This window comes from Pomacea canaliculata, linkage group LG1, assembly GCF_003073045.1.
Source record: "Pomacea canaliculata isolate SZHN2017 linkage group LG1, ASM307304v1, whole genome shotgun sequence".
Taxonomy (NCBI): Eukaryota; Metazoa; Mollusca; class Gastropoda; order Architaenioglossa; family Ampullariidae; genus Pomacea; species Pomacea canaliculata.
In genome coordinates, this window is record NC_037590.1 from 12,599,938 (window position 1) to 12,618,943 (window position 19,006).

The 19,006-nt window shown below is 44.9% G+C and overlaps 1 protein-coding gene across 1 annotated transcript in view; it reads right to left on the reverse strand.

Annotated features, from left to right (window-relative positions):
• Positions 1-19,006, reverse strand: part of LOC112570212 (disco-interacting protein 2 homolog C-like) — a 40,508-nt gene that overhangs the window by 17,330 nt on the left and 4,172 nt on the right. The window contains 3 exon segments of the mRNA XM_025248543.1: positions 2,282-2,401; positions 8,370-8,459; positions 11,641-11,715. Coding sequence (XP_025104328.1) covers positions 2,282-2,401; positions 8,370-8,459; positions 11,641-11,715 — 285 coding nt within the window.

Sequence of the window (19,006 nt, forward strand, 5' to 3'; positions counted from 1 at the left end):
ACACCCTTTTTAGCTCTTCTATACAGTTTGCACCCACAAATGCAAACATCATAGTTATTGCTCACTTGCATTGATACACCTGTATCGAACGAGTTAAAGATTTAAAATGTCTGGGTCTGTACTTTTGCTTGGAACAATTTTCTGAATTAGAATTATTCATTTTCTCTCCCATCATCAACAGCAAGTTTTTCTGATTAAATTCTGTTTATAGCATGGAACCTGTGTCTTGGATGTTACCTTCATCTTTCCTTTTATTCTGATTAAATTCTATTTATAGCATGGAACCTGTGTCTTGGATGCTGTTTTCATCCTTCCTTTTAAGGTCACTGCCATTTGAGCCTGCCCCAAATGCTTTTTGTGTGTGTTCATGTTATAAATGCATTGTTATATTTTACAATCACGTGTGTGTACTCTCACACACACACACACTGATCTATTGGTACTGAGATAGTCAAAAAACAAGAGGCAGCAAGAAAACAGAATTAATCTAAGCTAACAGAAATCTTCAACACCATCCACCATTCTCTGACCATTCAACCTCTTTCAATCAAAGAGAGGATGAAAGGGATAACACCATCTTGTATTTCCTTTGCCCACATGACACACATTAAATCCTTTTGAGGGGTAGGAGGGAAAGTGAAATTTATGGCTTGGATGTTGAGCTAACTCCATCCTCACACTACGCCATTTTGTAGTGAGCACAACATGCCAACAACTGTCAATCCCTGGCAGTTTCAAAAGTGTCAAACTTCCTATGTCAAGCTTTCTGATCACAAGTGTCAAAATATGAGTACCACTTCTGAGCGTGCAAACCACCATCCTAGTGTACTGATAGTGCTGCATTTCAGCTGTCCTTTGTTTCATTTTTAGCTGTCCTTTTTAACCTCTATTCAGCAACATCACTGCTCTTGTTACACTCAGTTATATTTACCATTTACTTTCAGTTGACTGAGACAGCAGAAGCATATTTTTATGCTCAAGAAAAAGGCTGTGAGATATGATAACCATCAATTCTGAAAAATTTTTTTTAATGGATATATGCTATAAAGAAAACTGTCTTTAAAAAATGTCTTTGAAAGATGATAGCAATTTTAATCCACTGCTTTATCACCTATGGTAAATTTTGATTTACAAACATGCATTTTTCATAAACCTATTATACTGATATACTGAGTGAGAACAGTGAATAACTAGAACATAGCGTTTAAATTCTGCACTGACCACTCAATAGCAAAACTGCTTTCAAAACTTACAACCTATTTTCAAACCTCACTTATTCTGGTGTAAAAACACAATGGCCACAACAACTGCACATAGTCAATACTTCTATCCTGCAATGTCATCTAAGTGTATTAGCAATACATAAATATCAGACTGATCTTTAGCAACTGTCACCTATAAAACGTTTTTTAAAAATATCTATCCAAGAAAAGCAAATGGTCTCCAAGGGCAATGGAGTGACATTTGACAAAATCAATAATGCCTGGAAATCTGTGCCATCCTCAAACCTCTGCTGGAAATAAATTCTTGAAAAAGGTAAGGACACACTAGCATGGGTGAGTGTTTAAGATGTTTATCCACAGTGCTTTTCAGAAATATTCTGAAGTAAAAAAGAGCATAAAGATCTACTGATATCACTTTCTTTTCATCAATTTCATTAGTCATTTAAAACAATTTACAGCCTAAGATTTACAACTGTCATTTACAGCTACTCTACCTTGCTGTTAATTATACTGGACAGCTACCTAAGAAGATACCGGTAGTCTAATTTTGCTGCTGTGAGGATAAAGAACTCATTGGACAATACTGAGGCTGTTTGGACGCTCTAAACACACTTTAAAATCCGCTAGTTACTGTTGTCTTGAATCATATATAACCTGCTTAAGCCATACACCGTTTGGAATGATCTGCCAGTCAAGGTAACCTTCAAAGCTACAAGCACACTAAAGGTGGAGAAGCAGGTTGGTACAAACTATGACAGTGATATACCCAAGTTTTCCAGGATGTTTACGGTTAGAAGGTAAAAGTGAGTGTAGGAAGTGTCTCCTATCCCTAACTGTCACCTCCCAAAGCCCCACTATAATTCTGTCTGATCCTCATGATATAATGTCAAAGTGGAGTCAGTCTCTTTGTAACGGAGTAGGCAGAAACAGGAGCGTGTGTGGGATGGAGGAGGATGTGAGATGCCAAGGTGGGGAGGAGGGGGTGAGATGCCAAGGTGGGGAGGAGGGGGTGAGATGCCAAGGTGGCGTAGAGGGATGGTGATGACGTGACATCTCACCTTGCCGCTCGCGGCGCTGTTGACCTTGGTAGTTGACGGAGGTTCGTTTGGAGGGCAGCATGACTGGCCGTTTGTTGTTGTGCATAGCTAACGCTTGCATCACCGCTTCCGTGCGGATCTCTGCAACGTGACAACGTGACGCCGTCATCTCCACGTAGTGACCAACCACATTAGTCAGCCACACACAAGGCAACAGCAGTGTCGTCAAACTATCTCAACCATGCATCACTTTCAAAGCTCATGCACAGCTTGCAGAAAAATAACATCCACCAATCTGAATAAAACTTAACAGCCATTTAAAATGGTCACTTTCTTCAACAAACAAAAAGCAAGACAAAAACACAAAATAAACCGGACAGCTAATCTATTCGTTGCTCACAGAACATGAATAACCTATTACTCTTAACGCGAAGCCCAACTTAAATGCAAATTACACACGCGGGTGACACAAATCGGAACTGATGCTCATGACGAAAGCTTTTTATGATCATTTTGTTTTCTTTTGTCGTTGTTTGTTGTAATCTGCCGACACCCACACTCATGATGCCGCATCCGCACATTAGCTTCCCTTTGCTGTGCTTTTTTTTTTCAGCCTGTTCATTCACGTCCATGGCTCACGTGCACCCCTGCACCCAGCTTGGCTTTGTCGGGTGTTCGGCGCACTTCAAAGGCGGCGTGGTGCGAGGAGGGAGAGCGCTGAGCAGAAGAAACTGTCCAACTGTCATTGTCTACCATCAACGACACGGATGTCTGCACAGCCAGATACCGGCTGCAAGTAATGGCTATCATTCCGCAGTTCCTATTCATCTAACCAAAGTGCGTATTTGAAGAACGTATAACTGGCTCCACACTGTGAAATAAAGTTTCTTCCTCTACAGCGGAAAACGATTTTGAGAAACCGCTTTTTTTTTTTTTAAGTGTGTACAGGGGAAAGGGGAATTCTGACGGCTTCAACAAACTACATTATCTCCAAGGCGAGGTTTTTCTGGGTGCAGCAACTTCCTGTTCTCGCCAGAAACCTCCTGCTGCCACCCGGTCTCATGTTTGTAGTAAAGTCCTCTGCTGTTTATCCAATAACTGTAATCTTTTTCTTCGTTGTGGCAAAAAGCATCGTTCCGCGCCATTATTGCATGTAGTTATATTGTTTTTCATAAAAGTTATCGATTACAAGCATCGGAAGGATTTACTTTACTGATGCAAAAAGACTGTTACACCAACGCACTACTAAGAAGCAGAAATATTCAAAAAACTAGTAAACAAAAGCAGTTACAACAACAAAACGTGCAAAACAAAAGCAGATACAACAAAGTGTAAAATGTGAAAAAAAAAAAATGAGGTGTTGGTATTTGTGATTTTGATTGACTGGATGCTGTGAGCCCGATAAGGTCTTTCAGGCGACAAGAGAAAAATTGCAAGTGATGAACTTGAACTATTTTAACGTGTTCTTCACCTTCCAGCGTCAGCCTTTATCTACACATCGTTTGGACGTATCGATGTCATCTCCTACATTATCGTGGCAAGGACAGCTGACGATGAAAACCAAATATCTGCAATGTTTTCCCATTCCATCGTTTTGTTCCGTTCCCTAGAGCTGATTCCTAACCCGAAGTGTAATGGACGTCAACCAGTGTTCCCAGCCTCTCGTAAGAGCTGATCAAAATAGTTGCACTCGCGGAATGAGCTCGAGGAACGGACTAGCTTCAGCTGGCGTCTTTACACAGAGATAACGAGGTGAACAGTCCGCCTTCATCCAATTAGTCTCTGATGCGAGCCCGCCTTATACGGACTTCCCACCCCAACGGCTTAGCATTTATTTGGTATGATACTTTCAAACAGTTGCACGTGACACTTGTTCCAGTCCATCTATCAGCCATCTTTCCGTGCATTTTTTTTTAAAAAAAAAAACCTAGTGTAGGTGCTGGATTATCTATTCATGTACATTTTTAAAGACCTATGGTACAGTTTCGCTTGGTTACTAATCGCTCGAACTCTTGGTGATGGTGCATATTTTCGCTGATGACTTGGCAACAGTCTCGTTTTCCTGGGTGAATGGTGAAATACCATCAGGACTGGGCGCTGTCTGCGTTAACTTCACAGATAAACGACAACCACAGCATTCACGGTGAGTCTTCAAGGCATCGACACATGTATGACAATCATTTCTATTCTTGCGATCAGATGGCCGGAAGTTCGTCAGGGCTGGCCTGCTTCCTGGGGATGACGAAAACACGCCGCCATTCATCTGGAGTGAACGACGCCGCTAACATCTGCAGTCAATAACAAAACCACCTTTGTTTACGTTGACTGTGATGGGGACTAGTTCGACTGTGGTACGTAGTTCTGCCCGTAAGAACTGTCTCGAGTTCACCTGTGCCACACGGGTATCGAACCGTCAAGCCTTCAAGTTCGGCCGTCAGTGCTATAAACACTCGAAAGAACACGGGTTGACAGAGAAAGGTTGAATAAAGTTAGTTCGCCTGTCAACAGGTCCAAACAGTTCGCGAACTCTTGACGTTTTATTCTACTGTTTCTGCTTCTCCTACACGCCTGGCTAAGGAGCCTGCTGACTGGACATGCAGGGGGTGGGGGGGTGGAGGTGAGGGAATGCTTGACATGCCAGACTACAAGACAACAGCGAAGAATAATTTTCCTATTCGCACGCGGACGTTGACATTTACTCAGGTAAACGACACGGTTTGCGGTCCTCTTGCGCACTGGGAGCTGCCCCGCGCCCTGTGTCCGTCTCGCTGCGGCTTTTGAGCGCGCTGTCTTGCTGTCTGTCCATGCCGCACCTCCTCCCCGCCTCTTCCCCCCTGGCCGCCATCGCTGACACTTATCTGCTCCGGCCATCGGACGCCTACGTCCTGCTCTTCCTTCGCTTGCCATCCAATGACGTCATCGTTGGGCGCAAGTAGTGTAGTGGTTAAAACACTCGCTTGTCTCCACTGCAGTGAGCGGCTCTGGGTTCACATCTCGTCTCGGGACACTGTGTGTAACACCTGTCCACAGGGCTTGGTGTCGGGAGGGGGGTGAGTTCTCCGGGTACTCCAGTTCTCACCCACCCCATATCGCCGCAAGGTGGAAGCACTTTCCTACTAAATAAACCAACCAGCCAACTATGACGTCATCGGATGGCCGCCATCCTTCTCTATGTTTGGCTACTCAGTGACTCTAAAGGCTAGCGTTCTAACGGTTTGGGTCACCGTAAAACAAAAAAGCAACAATCCTGCAATAAATTCCTTTGTTCTGTAATATTTGCAAGATGCCACCGGCAGCTCATCTCGGAACCTCCATGGATCAGTGACGGGGCATGACGATCGTTGTAACATCCTTCTGTCTCGCGTTTTTAAACGACGACACGCGCTGGTGAATGGAAGGTCTCGAATTTCGCTCGACACCCCATAGATAAGGCAGACGATCCAAACTCCACCCAATTCCTCACTCCACCCCCGCATCTTCACCGGTGCGGTCAATGACGAGGACTGGTATGCCTGGGTTTTTTTTTTTTTATTCCTGCGCGGCGTGCGCTTTAAACTCACCCACACACCTTTTTTCCTTTTTTTTTTTTCATTTTTTTGTGCCACGAGGTGCGGAGCTCGCAAGCGCCGCCGCCGATTCAGAATGATCGGCTTCCTCATGTTCTGCCACCCGCGAGTCATACGATCGCGCATGTACAGGATACCCGATGTCTGTCCAGAGGAAAACAGACGATAGGAAAGAAAATAATAAGACGAAAGGGGACTCACAAATCATTTTATTAGGCAGTGACACTGCGAGTGCACAACTGGTGGGAGTGGGGAAAAAAGAAAAAATGGTGAAGGATGTGCGCTGAAACAGAGGAAACTTGAAACCATTCCAAAATTAAAAACAATTAAAGTACAAACAACAAATCAAAAACTAAGATTAAACAATGTGGTGCACGTGCACACTTGCAAGCTGTGACAGCAACAAAAGCTAGAAGCATGTTAACTGCATGCAGGCCAAAATAATAAAAAGGCGATCACAACGAGGATGCTAGCTCGCTCCATGTCTGTCTGGCATGCGGGGCACTGAAAGCTGCACAACCCTTTTCTCAGTCCGGGCGGAAATAATGGTTCGGTTCTCTAATAACTAAATAATATTATATCTTTATGAAATAATTTACTAACATTAATATTATAATGCAGTTTCTGTACTTGGAGTTCCTGATATTTTGTGTCAATAAAATGTCAGTGATGAGTTTATCAGCTGCAATGTTTCATCTTTCATCCTTTCAATGAGAGAGGGCAGACCTTCGATGATCTGAATACAACCTTAACAAATATCTTGACACTGCTCCTAACAATCCATTTTCAATAACCAGATATTTAAACACTTATTCACAATATTAATGTTAACAAAATTTAACCTTTTAACAAAACTTGAATCTTTACACACACAAAAAGCTTTAAAAAAACTGGAATACCGAGTGTAAAACAAGATAATAACAGCTGTATATTTCATCAACTTTTGTGCTAACTTAACAGTTTCAAATGTTCCGAGTGTACACGTGTGCAAGACACAGGCCAGAGGAACACACAGAAACGTTCAGGGTAGCTGTTTAAGGGTATTCTACTTTCGTTCCCAGTCGTACGTATGTCGGCCACGAAAGCTGCATGCGTTAACTCGACGAATGTCAAGTGCTTTACACACACACAAAAACAAAACTCAAACAGGCAGTTTCCCGATCTAGCCTTTCTGATAAGCCTTGGGTGAAACCGATCTTGCCACGAATAGAGATGCTTTGTGCTGAAAAAAAAAAAATCGCGCCTTTGTTTACCGCTGTTTGGACTACATTTCTGCCTCTTGCACAAACGTGAAATCGCACCGACGTGCGCATAACGTATTTTCCAACATGTCCACACAAATATTACACAAACAGCGATTGCCGTTGGACGCTGATTTTCTTGAGAAACGAACTGTGTGTGCAGTTTGCAAGCAGCTAAGACCAACTGTTCTCCTGTAGCTACTCGATTCTTGATGTGGTCTTCAAGTTCCTTGTTGCAATTCCTGAAAATATGATGCATGGTCCGCGAAGCTGTGGTGCGACAACATCGACTATCGTGGCTGGGGCAGCGTGCATCGTAAGGACGATACCAGCTGTTGTTAACTTTAGAGCCCACGAGGCAGAGAACAGTCGACGTCGTCACGCTAGGAGGCGGGGACTGGTCAGCGAAGGTGTCAAACTGTTGATAGCATTATCACTAGGGTTTAATTCCTGGTTCACAAGACGCAGAAACTAATCCCTTCCACCTCCACCCGAGGTGCTACAGGCAGGATTCCCTTATAAAACAGCAATAAACCTGCCTAAAACTGTGAAAAATGTGTATCACACTTCCTAATGCTTGTCTATCTGCAAGTGTCTGTTGTTCTTACAGAAAAAAAAAAAACACGGTCTGGCGCGAGAAGTACTCGTGGAAAGAACTGACAATGTACCTATCCGTGACTTCTTTCTGCTTTTGCCTTCAGTTCCATTCTCTCCTTCTTTTGGTGTCCTGGATTATCTTCCCTTTCACATGTTCACATGTTATCAGATTTTGAGGTGTTGTGCCAGCTGTACAAGTTGTAATCTGCCTCATTCTTTTGTTTTCTGTGGCGTGACACACTCGAGTTAGAACTATTGCTACCCTGTCTCCGCAATAAAGCTGAGCCTTTCTTGTAACTGTAGTTTATTTGTTTACACGTTTGTTGCTTGCTTGCACAGAAACGTGCAAGTGCATGTGCTACTGAAGACATGAAAATTGCAGTTTTCCCTCTGTAACTCAGTTTTAGTTGGTTTTTTTTTAACGAAGGCACAACAACAACAAAGGATTACAATGTAACAGGTGCACTAACATACACGAAACACAGTACCACACATTTTGTAGGGCATTATTTTAAATACAACCAAAGTTATCACTGCACACAACGTCAAATACTGGTAACTAGCCATGCAAGAGGATCTGCACCCATGCTCTCATTCTCTCTCTTTTCTCTATGTACATTGTTTCTAAAGACGTCTTTTTTTAATTAAAAAAAAAGCAGGTACACTACAGCTAACAATGAAAACACAGACAACACCACAACATACCAGAGTGGTAGCGGTTGTCTTCTCGGGTCAGCCTACGCTGTGCTCGCCTCTGGGCAGCTGTGGAAGGGCTGGGGGCACCAGGACCCTGGGCTAGGGTTGAATAACATTTTTATTATTATTATTATGATTATTATTGCGATAGTCAGCACTAATACTATGAACATGCTATTTCTTCTGATTTATCTTGATTCTGACAGTGTTTAGAATGCCAAAACAACCAAAGTGAGACTGTCGGAGGAAGAAAGGTGGTGACAATTATGTGGAATGCAAAGACTCTGGGCAGCAACTTTACTTTGCTGGCCAGCAAAGGGGACAGAAACCTCAACAAAGAGGCACAGGCCTAGAGACAGATAATCCACTTTACTACACTGTGTCAACCGCCAACGCCTACGCGGTAAGCCACTTCAGCTTCAAAGGAAGCTAGATGCTCTGTTGCTCGGTACCTGGGATTTACACACCTTAAGCCCTCGCTTTCACCTTGACATCGGTTACATCCAAACCGGACGGATTCCGGGTAACTTCCGGTTTAGTTGCTTGCACAGAAACCTTGTCTGCGCTCGATAATGGATGCTTATTTTTTTTATTTATTTTTGGTCTGGCACTGTTTCTCAAGTGATTACGAACGTCTTGACTGTTTTGTTTTCACTTATCCCTTCAATCAGTTTGTGTGGGAAAGTCGTTAAAATTACTTTCTTGAATTCTAGAATCTCTTTCTCGGACCACAAAACGTGGGGTAAAAAGAATACAAAAAGTATCACATAAAAATAATGAAAACTGTCTTGTTCACACGACAGGCTGAGAGCACTACGGCAGTTTATGCATGAGAACTCGTGAGTTGTTTTTATCAGTGTGTCACGTCCGCATGTTTCACTCAGGGTTGCTCAAACCTGCATCAAAAAGTATTGCGAAACATCGCAACAGGTCTCTTTCAGATAATAAATGGTTGTATTTAGATTGAAAAATATCAGTCTATTTCACGGCACACATGCCTTTGTTGTCCTTGCCCCCTAGTCCCGATCCGCGTGTTGCCCACACAGATGCCGACGTACATGCGACTAGACACACAAGGGAAAGCGAGGGAGAACTAAGGCGCTGATGTTTTAAACTTAATCGGTTCTACACACCACCCTACGGCCCACACCCGAAGTCTAAGGTGGCCATTTTATTGGGTGGGTGGGTTGTGTTTAACGCGGTGCCACCCATCACGGTGAGACAGTGGTGCACTATGAACATCCCAATGCTAGACAGAATCTCCACCACAACCCGTGGGGGGCGCACGGGCAGATGCGAGTAGCAACCTCGTGCAGACAAAAAGTCTGCAAGTGGAGGGCAAAGGACTGACGACACTGGTCTAGCGCTCAAAGGTCACCACCATTAGACGCGACTACAACGCAAGGGGTCGGCCCCCTTTCCCTCCTAACCCCTATGCGTTGGTGATTTTCAGGCCTCTTCCACCATTCCCCACTTTTCACGCTGATTAACAATTAACCCCCAGACATGACACCCGGATGGCCCAGTCTGGATGACATCAAAGCCTAGGCCATGGCAGGGTTCAGGGGTCTAACCCCTCATGTACCAGACTTGTGACAGAGCGTGGCCGGGAGCGGGAAAGACCTACTCTCGTTCTTTGTCCCTTCCTAACTCATGTCACGTTTCATTAATCCAGTAATCAGCTTAATTCTGAAGACCATGTTGTTGTTGCTGGTGGCAACTTCAAACAACACCGACATGAATACTAAGTGTGTGTCTACTATCAACAGGATATATATCATATAGGCTTAATTTCTGCTGGAAGATCATCTATAACTCTGTATGCCACATTCTGGACAATTGCAAGACTACTGTTGGTCATGTTTGGTCTTGTGTGAGGCTTCGTATGCCACATGCTCGACAATAAGTAAACTACTGTTGGTCATGTATGATCTCGTATACGGCTTCGTTTGGAACAGTTCTCTCCTCCCAAGCTTTGCCGTTTGAATGTCAGGCTAATAACCTCAGTGATAAGCACAGCCTTCGCCAAAAGGTCATCCCGCACGAGGATGTCACCCATTCATCGTCGCCCTGTCATGGCCGTCCTCTGCATGCCGGGCCCTCTTCAAACGTTCCTTTGACGGCCACGTTTGCTCCTTCATACACGCCTGGTGTATCATGTGCACATGTACTGAGGGTCCATCACACAAACACTACCATTCTAATCGTATCTCAGCATTTGTGTTGCTAAATGTCAGCACACTTAGTCACATGTCTCAAAGCAAGCGCAAAAAGCCCACAACCGAGCCTGGTAAATAACTTCACACTGAATAGACTACCCTGGATGTTCTTCCACTGCCCCGCCCCGTCTTTGGTGAAGTACACCTATCTCAACTAGGCCCACAGAAACGCGTGCCTCCCAGCCTCTCTACTACCATATCTTCTCACCTTTTCTTTGACTGGGTTTTTTTTTTTTTTAGCAGAATACCAATTGTGCCGGCACGCTATTTTTTTTCCAACACTACAGTCCAGGGAGGAAATAAGCCCCAACCTGAGAGCACGCCATGCATGCATGCACGTGAGCTGGCCACGCGCGAAGCAAGTCTGACAGGAAGCCAGTTCTAACTGCCGGGATGCATTCCAATGAGACAAGACCGCTTGCCAAGCATTAGGCACGTTAAGTTTCCTAAGGGGTACAGGGGGTGGGATGAGGGCTACATTCACGTGGGACCAGAGGATGGGAGGAGGTTTCACGTGACATCTCTAAGGCTGATCACTTCCACCGCTGCTCTCTATCCACACAGGCACGACTGGCATTGTGACTTGAGAGTGGGGATGACGACATTCCGGACGAAAGGTACACAGAATCTCCTCCTTGCCGCCCCCCTCCCCTTCTACCATGCTGCCCGCTATCTTTGTGTATGCGAGCGTACGTGTACATCGCCACCCCGAGGCTGGGTAACGGTGAGGAGTGGGTGGGCAAAAAGCATGACATGAAGGATGTAAGTTGAGACTAACAACGGTGAATAACCAGACTACTTTCACACAGCAGCCCGCATGCGTTCAGTAGAAGCCAGTCGCAACACGACTTTTAGCCCCTAAAACCCACATCAGCAGTTAAACATCAAATGAGAGAACAGCGCGCTCCCACACAATCTTTAGTAAAAAAAAAAAAAAGACAGGGCCTACTTGTGCTCTGCAAAATGGCTGTGTTTTAGAGGGCCACTGAGATGTGGCTGGGAAAGAAAGGTAGTGCAGCTCTCTCACTCTCTTACACACACAAACACGCTGATGTACTTACTTTCCTGGGCCTGCTTCACGTAGGGTGCCAACAGCCTCGTCTTCTTCTTCTCATAGCCCTTCTGAGTGATGTCGCCTGTCACAGATTTCAAAAAAAAAAAGTGATTACTGAAGTGATAATCTCAGTCAACAATTGTTATTTTTGTGTACAGTATTGCAGGATCACTATCCTGCTACCGATTCCCCATCTATGTGGAGGTTCAAATGTACAAGTACTCCAACCGAAAAGGAAGTACTGTACTTCCCACCCAACCGTCTTTTCTCTCATTTACTTATCCTCCGATGCACCTGTCTGGGGGAATCAGGTGTTCATTCTCTCCTCCCTCCCCCAAATCTCATCTCCCTTTATTCCCTCACGCCCCTCGCACCAGTTGCGTTCAGCAATTTGTGTCAACATTCCCTGGCTTTGGCCCGAGTGTCTCCTCGTTTTCTTTTAGACGAATGGAGATAAAGTTGGAGGAAAAAACTGTTCGTTCAAAGTGATCAGAATGTTAGCGCATGTTTGATGATCGCGAACGTGGTGCAGCAGCAACTGGCGGACTACGTTCGCTGTACATCTACCCGCACCCTTCGTAAGTCAATGGGGCGAAAACAAGTTTCAAGAAGTCACAACATGGCTTTTTCTCTTCTCGCAACCACGAGGCCAACACTACATCTGGACAACACAGACACTGTTTACATCAACAACACAAGGATCATGTCACAACTATTCTTCGGCGCAAAAAACTATAGCCGAAAGTGTAGAACGTGAGATGTCAAGTTGTTGACCTGTTTATATCAGAGAACCTTGATTTGTGGGGGGTCACTCGCAAACCTTTCTCATGGACTAGCTTGGGTAGGAAACCAACCGTAATGCTACCCCCTACCCGTGACGGTTTTTTTTTTCTACATATGTATCGGTTGATGATACCTGCCACTTGTTTGCTCAATAAGTCTCAACTACATCAACGTTTCCTGTCATTGTGCAGGTCGTCACGCCCTTTCCTTCCGAAGGCCTAACATTGTTCCGAGCCTTGTACAGAAATGTCCGGCGTCACCCATCCACATTAAAGCTAGTCTGCTACGTGTGGCAGGACAAGCTGTCTTAAGACCGAACACGCTGAAAGTCAAGGCGAACCTGTCTCCGCTCGCAGCCGGGGCTTATGGGTGATACCCTTCACACACCTGTGCGAATTCACCGGTAAAATTCCCAGGGTACACTGTATCCTTGTTGCTAACTTCTGAACGGGTGCCGTAACTTTAGCTGATAAACAGATTTAACGCCAGCCCACACGTACATACAGAGGCGAAAGAGAAGGAGGTGAGGATGGAGAGTTTATCGATGTTGTTATAACGATTTTCCGAGTTCATTACAAAGTCAACATCCCCGGCTTGAAAAGATCAGCAACAGAACAACGGGATTTCAACAGCGAGAACGATGGTGACAGACGTGCTGCACACCGGACAGAATGAGCTGATGACTGTGTCACCATGTCACCATGACTGTGGTGACCTGTAGTGCTGTGGTCACACACACGCTCGCACACGAACGCACGCACGCACTCTATAGACAACGCTGCATCCTAATGATGATCAAGTGTGTGTTGCGGAAGAAGAATGTTGGGGGGAGGGGGGCAAAGGCAAGCAATTGAAAGATGGCAGAATCGAGTAAGTGCAGGCAGGAAAGAACGGCAGAGGGGAAGCATGTGGTATGCTAGTTCGTCATTCTCAGTCCCCTAGAGGGACAAGGGACAGCTATTGAACATAAAAGACATCAAACCTCACTCCAGCAGCAAAGGGCTAGGGATGGTGGGGTGCTCGTGGCAAGGAAAGGAGGAAGGAAGAGATCAAGAGCAACAAGCATCCTGCTACACGCCAATGAACAGAACAATCGATGCTATCGCTGAACCCTGATTACCAAGAAACTTACTACTTGTAAGCATGTAAAACTGTTCCTGAAATTTAATAACCAATGCTCTCCCAGGAACAAATAAGTATGAAATTTTGACAAGTTCTGGAAAATCACGTACAAGCTTTTAGGTATCTCTATACAACCCTCATGGACAAGCTTTGCCAAACTTGGTCAAATGTTCATCAGTATTTGTTCCATTAAGAAGAGCTGTTAGCAACATTTTTTTTAACGTGATTAGTTCTCTAAATTGATTCCTGCCAGTCTCTAAGTGGTAGGAAAGACTGGTCGCTAACGCTCGTCTGTCGATAACTACAGGCAACGAAAGACGATAACTGGTGCCGCCAAACGTTCTTGATGAGCCAACGACCGCATCATCGGCTTCAACGACGTTGCAGCGGCTTCGGTCGTAAACCTGTTACGCGTCGTATCTGTCTGCAAGCACGGCAATGAACCGCATGCCGCAACCTGTGGAAAGGGATGGCATGACAATGCGGTGGTGGGAGGCGGTGTAGACATCGCACGGTACCAATGAGTGACGGGTACAACAGACCAGGGTAATCTAGGGTCACCAGGTTCGCCTGCTCCGGTCAGGGTGGCTCTAGAACCAAGACGTAGTGAGGTCACGCGCAGGCAAGTCGACAGCACGGAGCTATCGCCCTCCGCACCGCTGTAACACTGTTGTACGATTATCTACCCACAATGCTTCTTCTGTGCCCAGAGAGACAGCAGCTGCCACGCCGAACAATGCTCTTGGGTCTCTGCACCGACAGAGAGATGCCACGCAAGCAAGCGAGAAAATGAACCCAAGCTCCATTTGCACTGTACCTTTCCCAGCACCACCACCATGCTCACGAACTCGTTCACTTCTCCTTAAATCTCCTAGCTCAAGTGCCGCTGGCACGAATGAGCTGGTGAAACCCGTGGGAGTTGCCTGACTCCACGATGATGCTTGGCATGCTGATCTTTCTAAACAGCAGCCGCCTGCCTGTACCAGACTCTTCCTTGAGGAGACCCACGACCGCACGACTGACGCTAGCCAAAACACGCAGGCAAGCTGTCAGACTACTTATCACATTAAGCTCTATATCACACAGGTCCCCGCTCCCTCATCGCAAACAATCGTTAAGGACAATCGACTTAGGACAATAGATGAGGACAAGGGAAACAGGGGTCAATGAGTGTTATAGCTGGAGGAAGTGACGCAACCATTCGGCTACGTTTGAGAAAGAAGTTGGAGGGGACTAGCAAGGATGTAGTTTGTATTGTCCGCAAGACCTGTTACTCCTCCTCTTTTCTTATCTCCACCTGGGGAATTATTTCATCGGAAAGCGCCTCTCGTCCATCGATAGAGACAGGACTTCGACCGATCGCGTTTTTGCCAGACAATAGGCAAGTTACTGGAGGCTGGGGATCGCACATTCCACACTTTGGAACAGATGGTAGGCCGTGGGGGACTAGACCGAGAATTGCTATGCGCTGTCAACAGACGTTATTTCGAGTGCTTAGGTCAAATGTTATTTGTCGCCAACAGCCAGCCACGGTCAAACGTTCAGAAACCTCGTTGTTTAACGGGGATGGACGAGGTGTGCAACAAAACTTGAATGAAGTGCTATGAACACAGATAGCAAACATCAGGTGCGCAGATGCCCGCGCGATTTGTTCTCCGACGTCAACATCGCCAAATTAAACGAAGAGCGAGCAGCAACAACAACACGCCCTGCGAACCTAACAGTCGGTATCAACACCAATGAGGACAGTGGCGAGTTTTCCAGGCAAGAAGTGTATTTAGCGAACATATAGCGGCCTCACGGTGGAAAATAGAAAGCTAGAAGGTAGGCCGCGGTGTTGTCGCGTGTGCACTAGGAATCTCGCCCAGCGTCCCCCCACCACTCACCTGTGTTTACCTGTCTCGCCGGGCTGTCTCCGCTGGCATACGACTTTCTCGGGAGCGAAAATGAAACGCAATATTTGCACCACACGAAAGGCAGCGTTTGTGAAATAGTCGTACTTTAGCAGCTTCAAAAATTCTCAAAAAAAAAAAAACTTGTCTCTAATCTCTCTCTCTCAACTATTTCTGAAGAAGTTTTACAATTCGTAGCAAAATCGTTGAATAGCTCTCAGATTAATCATAGTTGTTTAGAACAACAAAAGTATAAGAATTATGCTAACGGCCTTTGCGCGTTTTCGAAATATGGAATCAGAAATAATAATTACAGACACGTTTCTTAAATGGTTTAGCTGACATTGTCCTTTCTGATAGAGAGTAGAGTACGTGTTGTATGTCCTGATTATGAAGATTATCAAAATAGTTTGGACAAAAATACTGCAAGGCACGGAAGGAGGGACATTTTCTGAACTATACCTTCAATGTCACTAATGAATATGAACTTAATCTAACCCTGAACTTAGGACATCTGTGGAGTTGTCCTGGCGTGTGTGTGTGTGTCAGGGGTGGGAGTGGGAATGAAGGTGGAGATATGCTATTATACGTGTATGAGTATTTACATGTATACGTAGCTTAAAGTACATATGTAGCGACAGGTTTTCAGATTATATATATATGCAAAGGCAATTTATGGAAAGTTTATTTTTAAAATAGAATTGTAGTAATGTACTCCTTCATTAGATATTGTGTGAACTAATTACAAAGGCACTGAGGTAATAAAATTAGAAATATGTAACAAAGATTTCGCGTCCGGCGCGTGCGCAGTCAATGAAGACGATAGAGAACTTTTTTCTACAAGGTGGTCTCGAAGGGACTTTTTTTTTTTAATGTGGATTTTCCTGTCTGCGTCAAAAACAACTGTCGGTAGAATTCGTAAACTGCCGCCGTATCAATCTACTCTTGAAGAACAGAGCAGAGCAACAGGAGTTTGTATCTTCTAAAAACAAGGGAACAATCCCCAGCTAATGATGCAAGGTTTTCTGGCGACCAGCTGCGGAAGCTGGCTCGGTGCTAGCGAGACGCAGTACGTTGTCTTGTCAGCAGGAAACAGCGCCACAAAGTATCCGTCACCAGTGGAGATAACTTCTGACAAAAGCGACTTGAACCCACAGAGAAGGCCAGCAAGATGGAAAGGTGACTGCAGCGCTGGAAGGGAAAAAAATACTTAAGGCTTTGGATGCAGGACAAAACCCGTTAATAGCTGGATCCCTGTGTCGTCACCAGAACCTTCATGCTCGCGGTCGATATTGCCTGTGCATGCTGCGCGTGCGTGCTCCAGTGTGTGCAGCTTTTTAAGGTGTTTTGACGGACATCGCTAAGCAGCCTGCGTCTTGTACAGCTGTCTGGTTGTGGTGGTACCTTCAGTCAAATGAGATGCTATCTCAACAGGAGTGGCCCTCAAGACTCTAGAATACTGGTCACTCTTCTCCCCCGCCTCCCCATCCCTTTGAGTGCTAAAGCACTTACAGCTGTAATCAATCTGAAATAGAAAATGTAAATGAAATTGGAAACCCGGATTATACGGTGCTTGACGTGACCAATGAGTAAACTGGTAGCTGAACCAAGCGAGCTATAAAATAAATAAAATCTCCATTTTGATACTCCTTGGCTTGTAATGACTTAATGCAGTACCGATTCGGTAAAACCAACGGTTGTGTTGCAGCCAAGACAGCGCCAGACGCCATCTTGGTAGCTGAATCAACTAGAGCTGCTAAAATAAATAAAATCGCCGTTTTGCTACTCCTTGACTTCTGATAACAATTCGGTATACGTAAGATGACAACTGTAAACACAATCGACCGGTGTGTTTGTTACATATTCTGGATATCTGGAGAACCCAAATGACATCAGACGACCTTGATCAAGCATGCCAAACTGCTAAAATCCTTTTACATGAAAAGTGATGAATGAAATGAGGTTTAAAAATAAATTACGAGCGAGTGCTCATCGTTTTTCTGACTGAAATTCCGCGAAATAGGGTAAATAGGTATCTGAAATGAACCTGTAAGTGGCACTTGTGATAGGACGTAGGACATACTTTACTCCTCCAACTACCCCTCTTCAAATCGGAATTAATTTTTTGTTTTGTCTAAGGCACTTCGCAAGCCTGAAAATCGAAGGTTGGACCTTTAATATGGAAAACGGGGTTGGGCTGGTAACAGCACCGGCTGAGTTATTTCGAGTGAGGCAAGAACCAAAATGCACTCGGTATTCCTGAGCCAGAAAAGCCACTCCCACACACCATGGACTTGTCGCCAAGAAAGGCCACCACTACACATGGCAGCAAAGCCCAAGCACACCAAGTGCACAGCTCACAGTCTGGCCACTTTGGAAGTCAAACGTTAGAGAGCCTGCTTCCGCGGCTGGACAAAAGAGCTGTGTCAGCAGTCCGCCAACATCAGTAAGTAGTGACTACTACACGGTGGTAGTGGTAGTGGTGGTGGTGGAGTGGTACACCACGTACTTACCAACTTGAAACAGTTTCTGCGAAAGGGCATGGCGGAGTTGGACCATGCCAGGCGCGCGCTCTCACCAATTAGTGCGGTCACCCACGCGTACGATCGGGAGGCACCCATGCACACCCGTGCAAGAGACTGCGGCGGAAAGAGTCCCTCCAGCCCCGTTTTCTCTTCAAGTGCAGCGTTCACAAGATAGTAGCACACTGTGTCGGGACGCCGCCGGTGACAACACCCAGTGAAAAGTAAAGATGACACAGTCACGAGTTACAAAAGGGTGTGTGTGTGTTTGTGTGTGTGTGGACTCCACGCCTTATCCGTCTCGACCACTGCGCTGTATGCAGGAATTTACTTTATGGGTCCTATTCAACCCCATTTACCTATTTTCAATCCCTCTCCCCAAATCGGAAAAAAATGAACCCAAGAATCTTATTAAAAAGGGTAATCCATGTAAATATGGTAAACTAAAAATTTAATTACTGAAAATAAATACGCAGGTGCAATTAAATCCTGTTGTTAACAAAGCTATTTTCTTAACAAAGAAAACAGTGCAATTATGTGCTCTTTGTCTTGATAATGGGTCACTATCAAACTTTTCATTTAAAAATAAAACTGATAAAAATAACTGATCATGCCAAAGAACTACCAAAGTGGTCTATTCACAGCATGCTCATTAAGTTACAAGCAAAATATTAGCATACCACTGTCCAGCTCCTCTGTACCTGCCATCACTGAGAATGGGGACAAACCGGCTGACCTATGGCTTTCAAGAAAACTACCTGCTGGTCGAATCTCTGGCCAGTTCAGAGTTTTGTTTCTATCCATCGTCACTTTTTTTTTTTAAAGTAATGCTATTAAATTAATCCAACACCCTTTGTGGTATTACAGTATCCAAAGTGGTCAAAACTATCATGTCAAACACACCAATCCATATTTTTGTCAAACAACTCTTTGAGTTCAAAGTTCGTCTCCTCCTGTAAGTGGTAGGAAGTCACAGTTTCCATGAAAACACATCAAAAGCAAGCTTAAATAATTAAATCTATTTCATTCAGTAAGTGAAAATCACAGCTCTGTA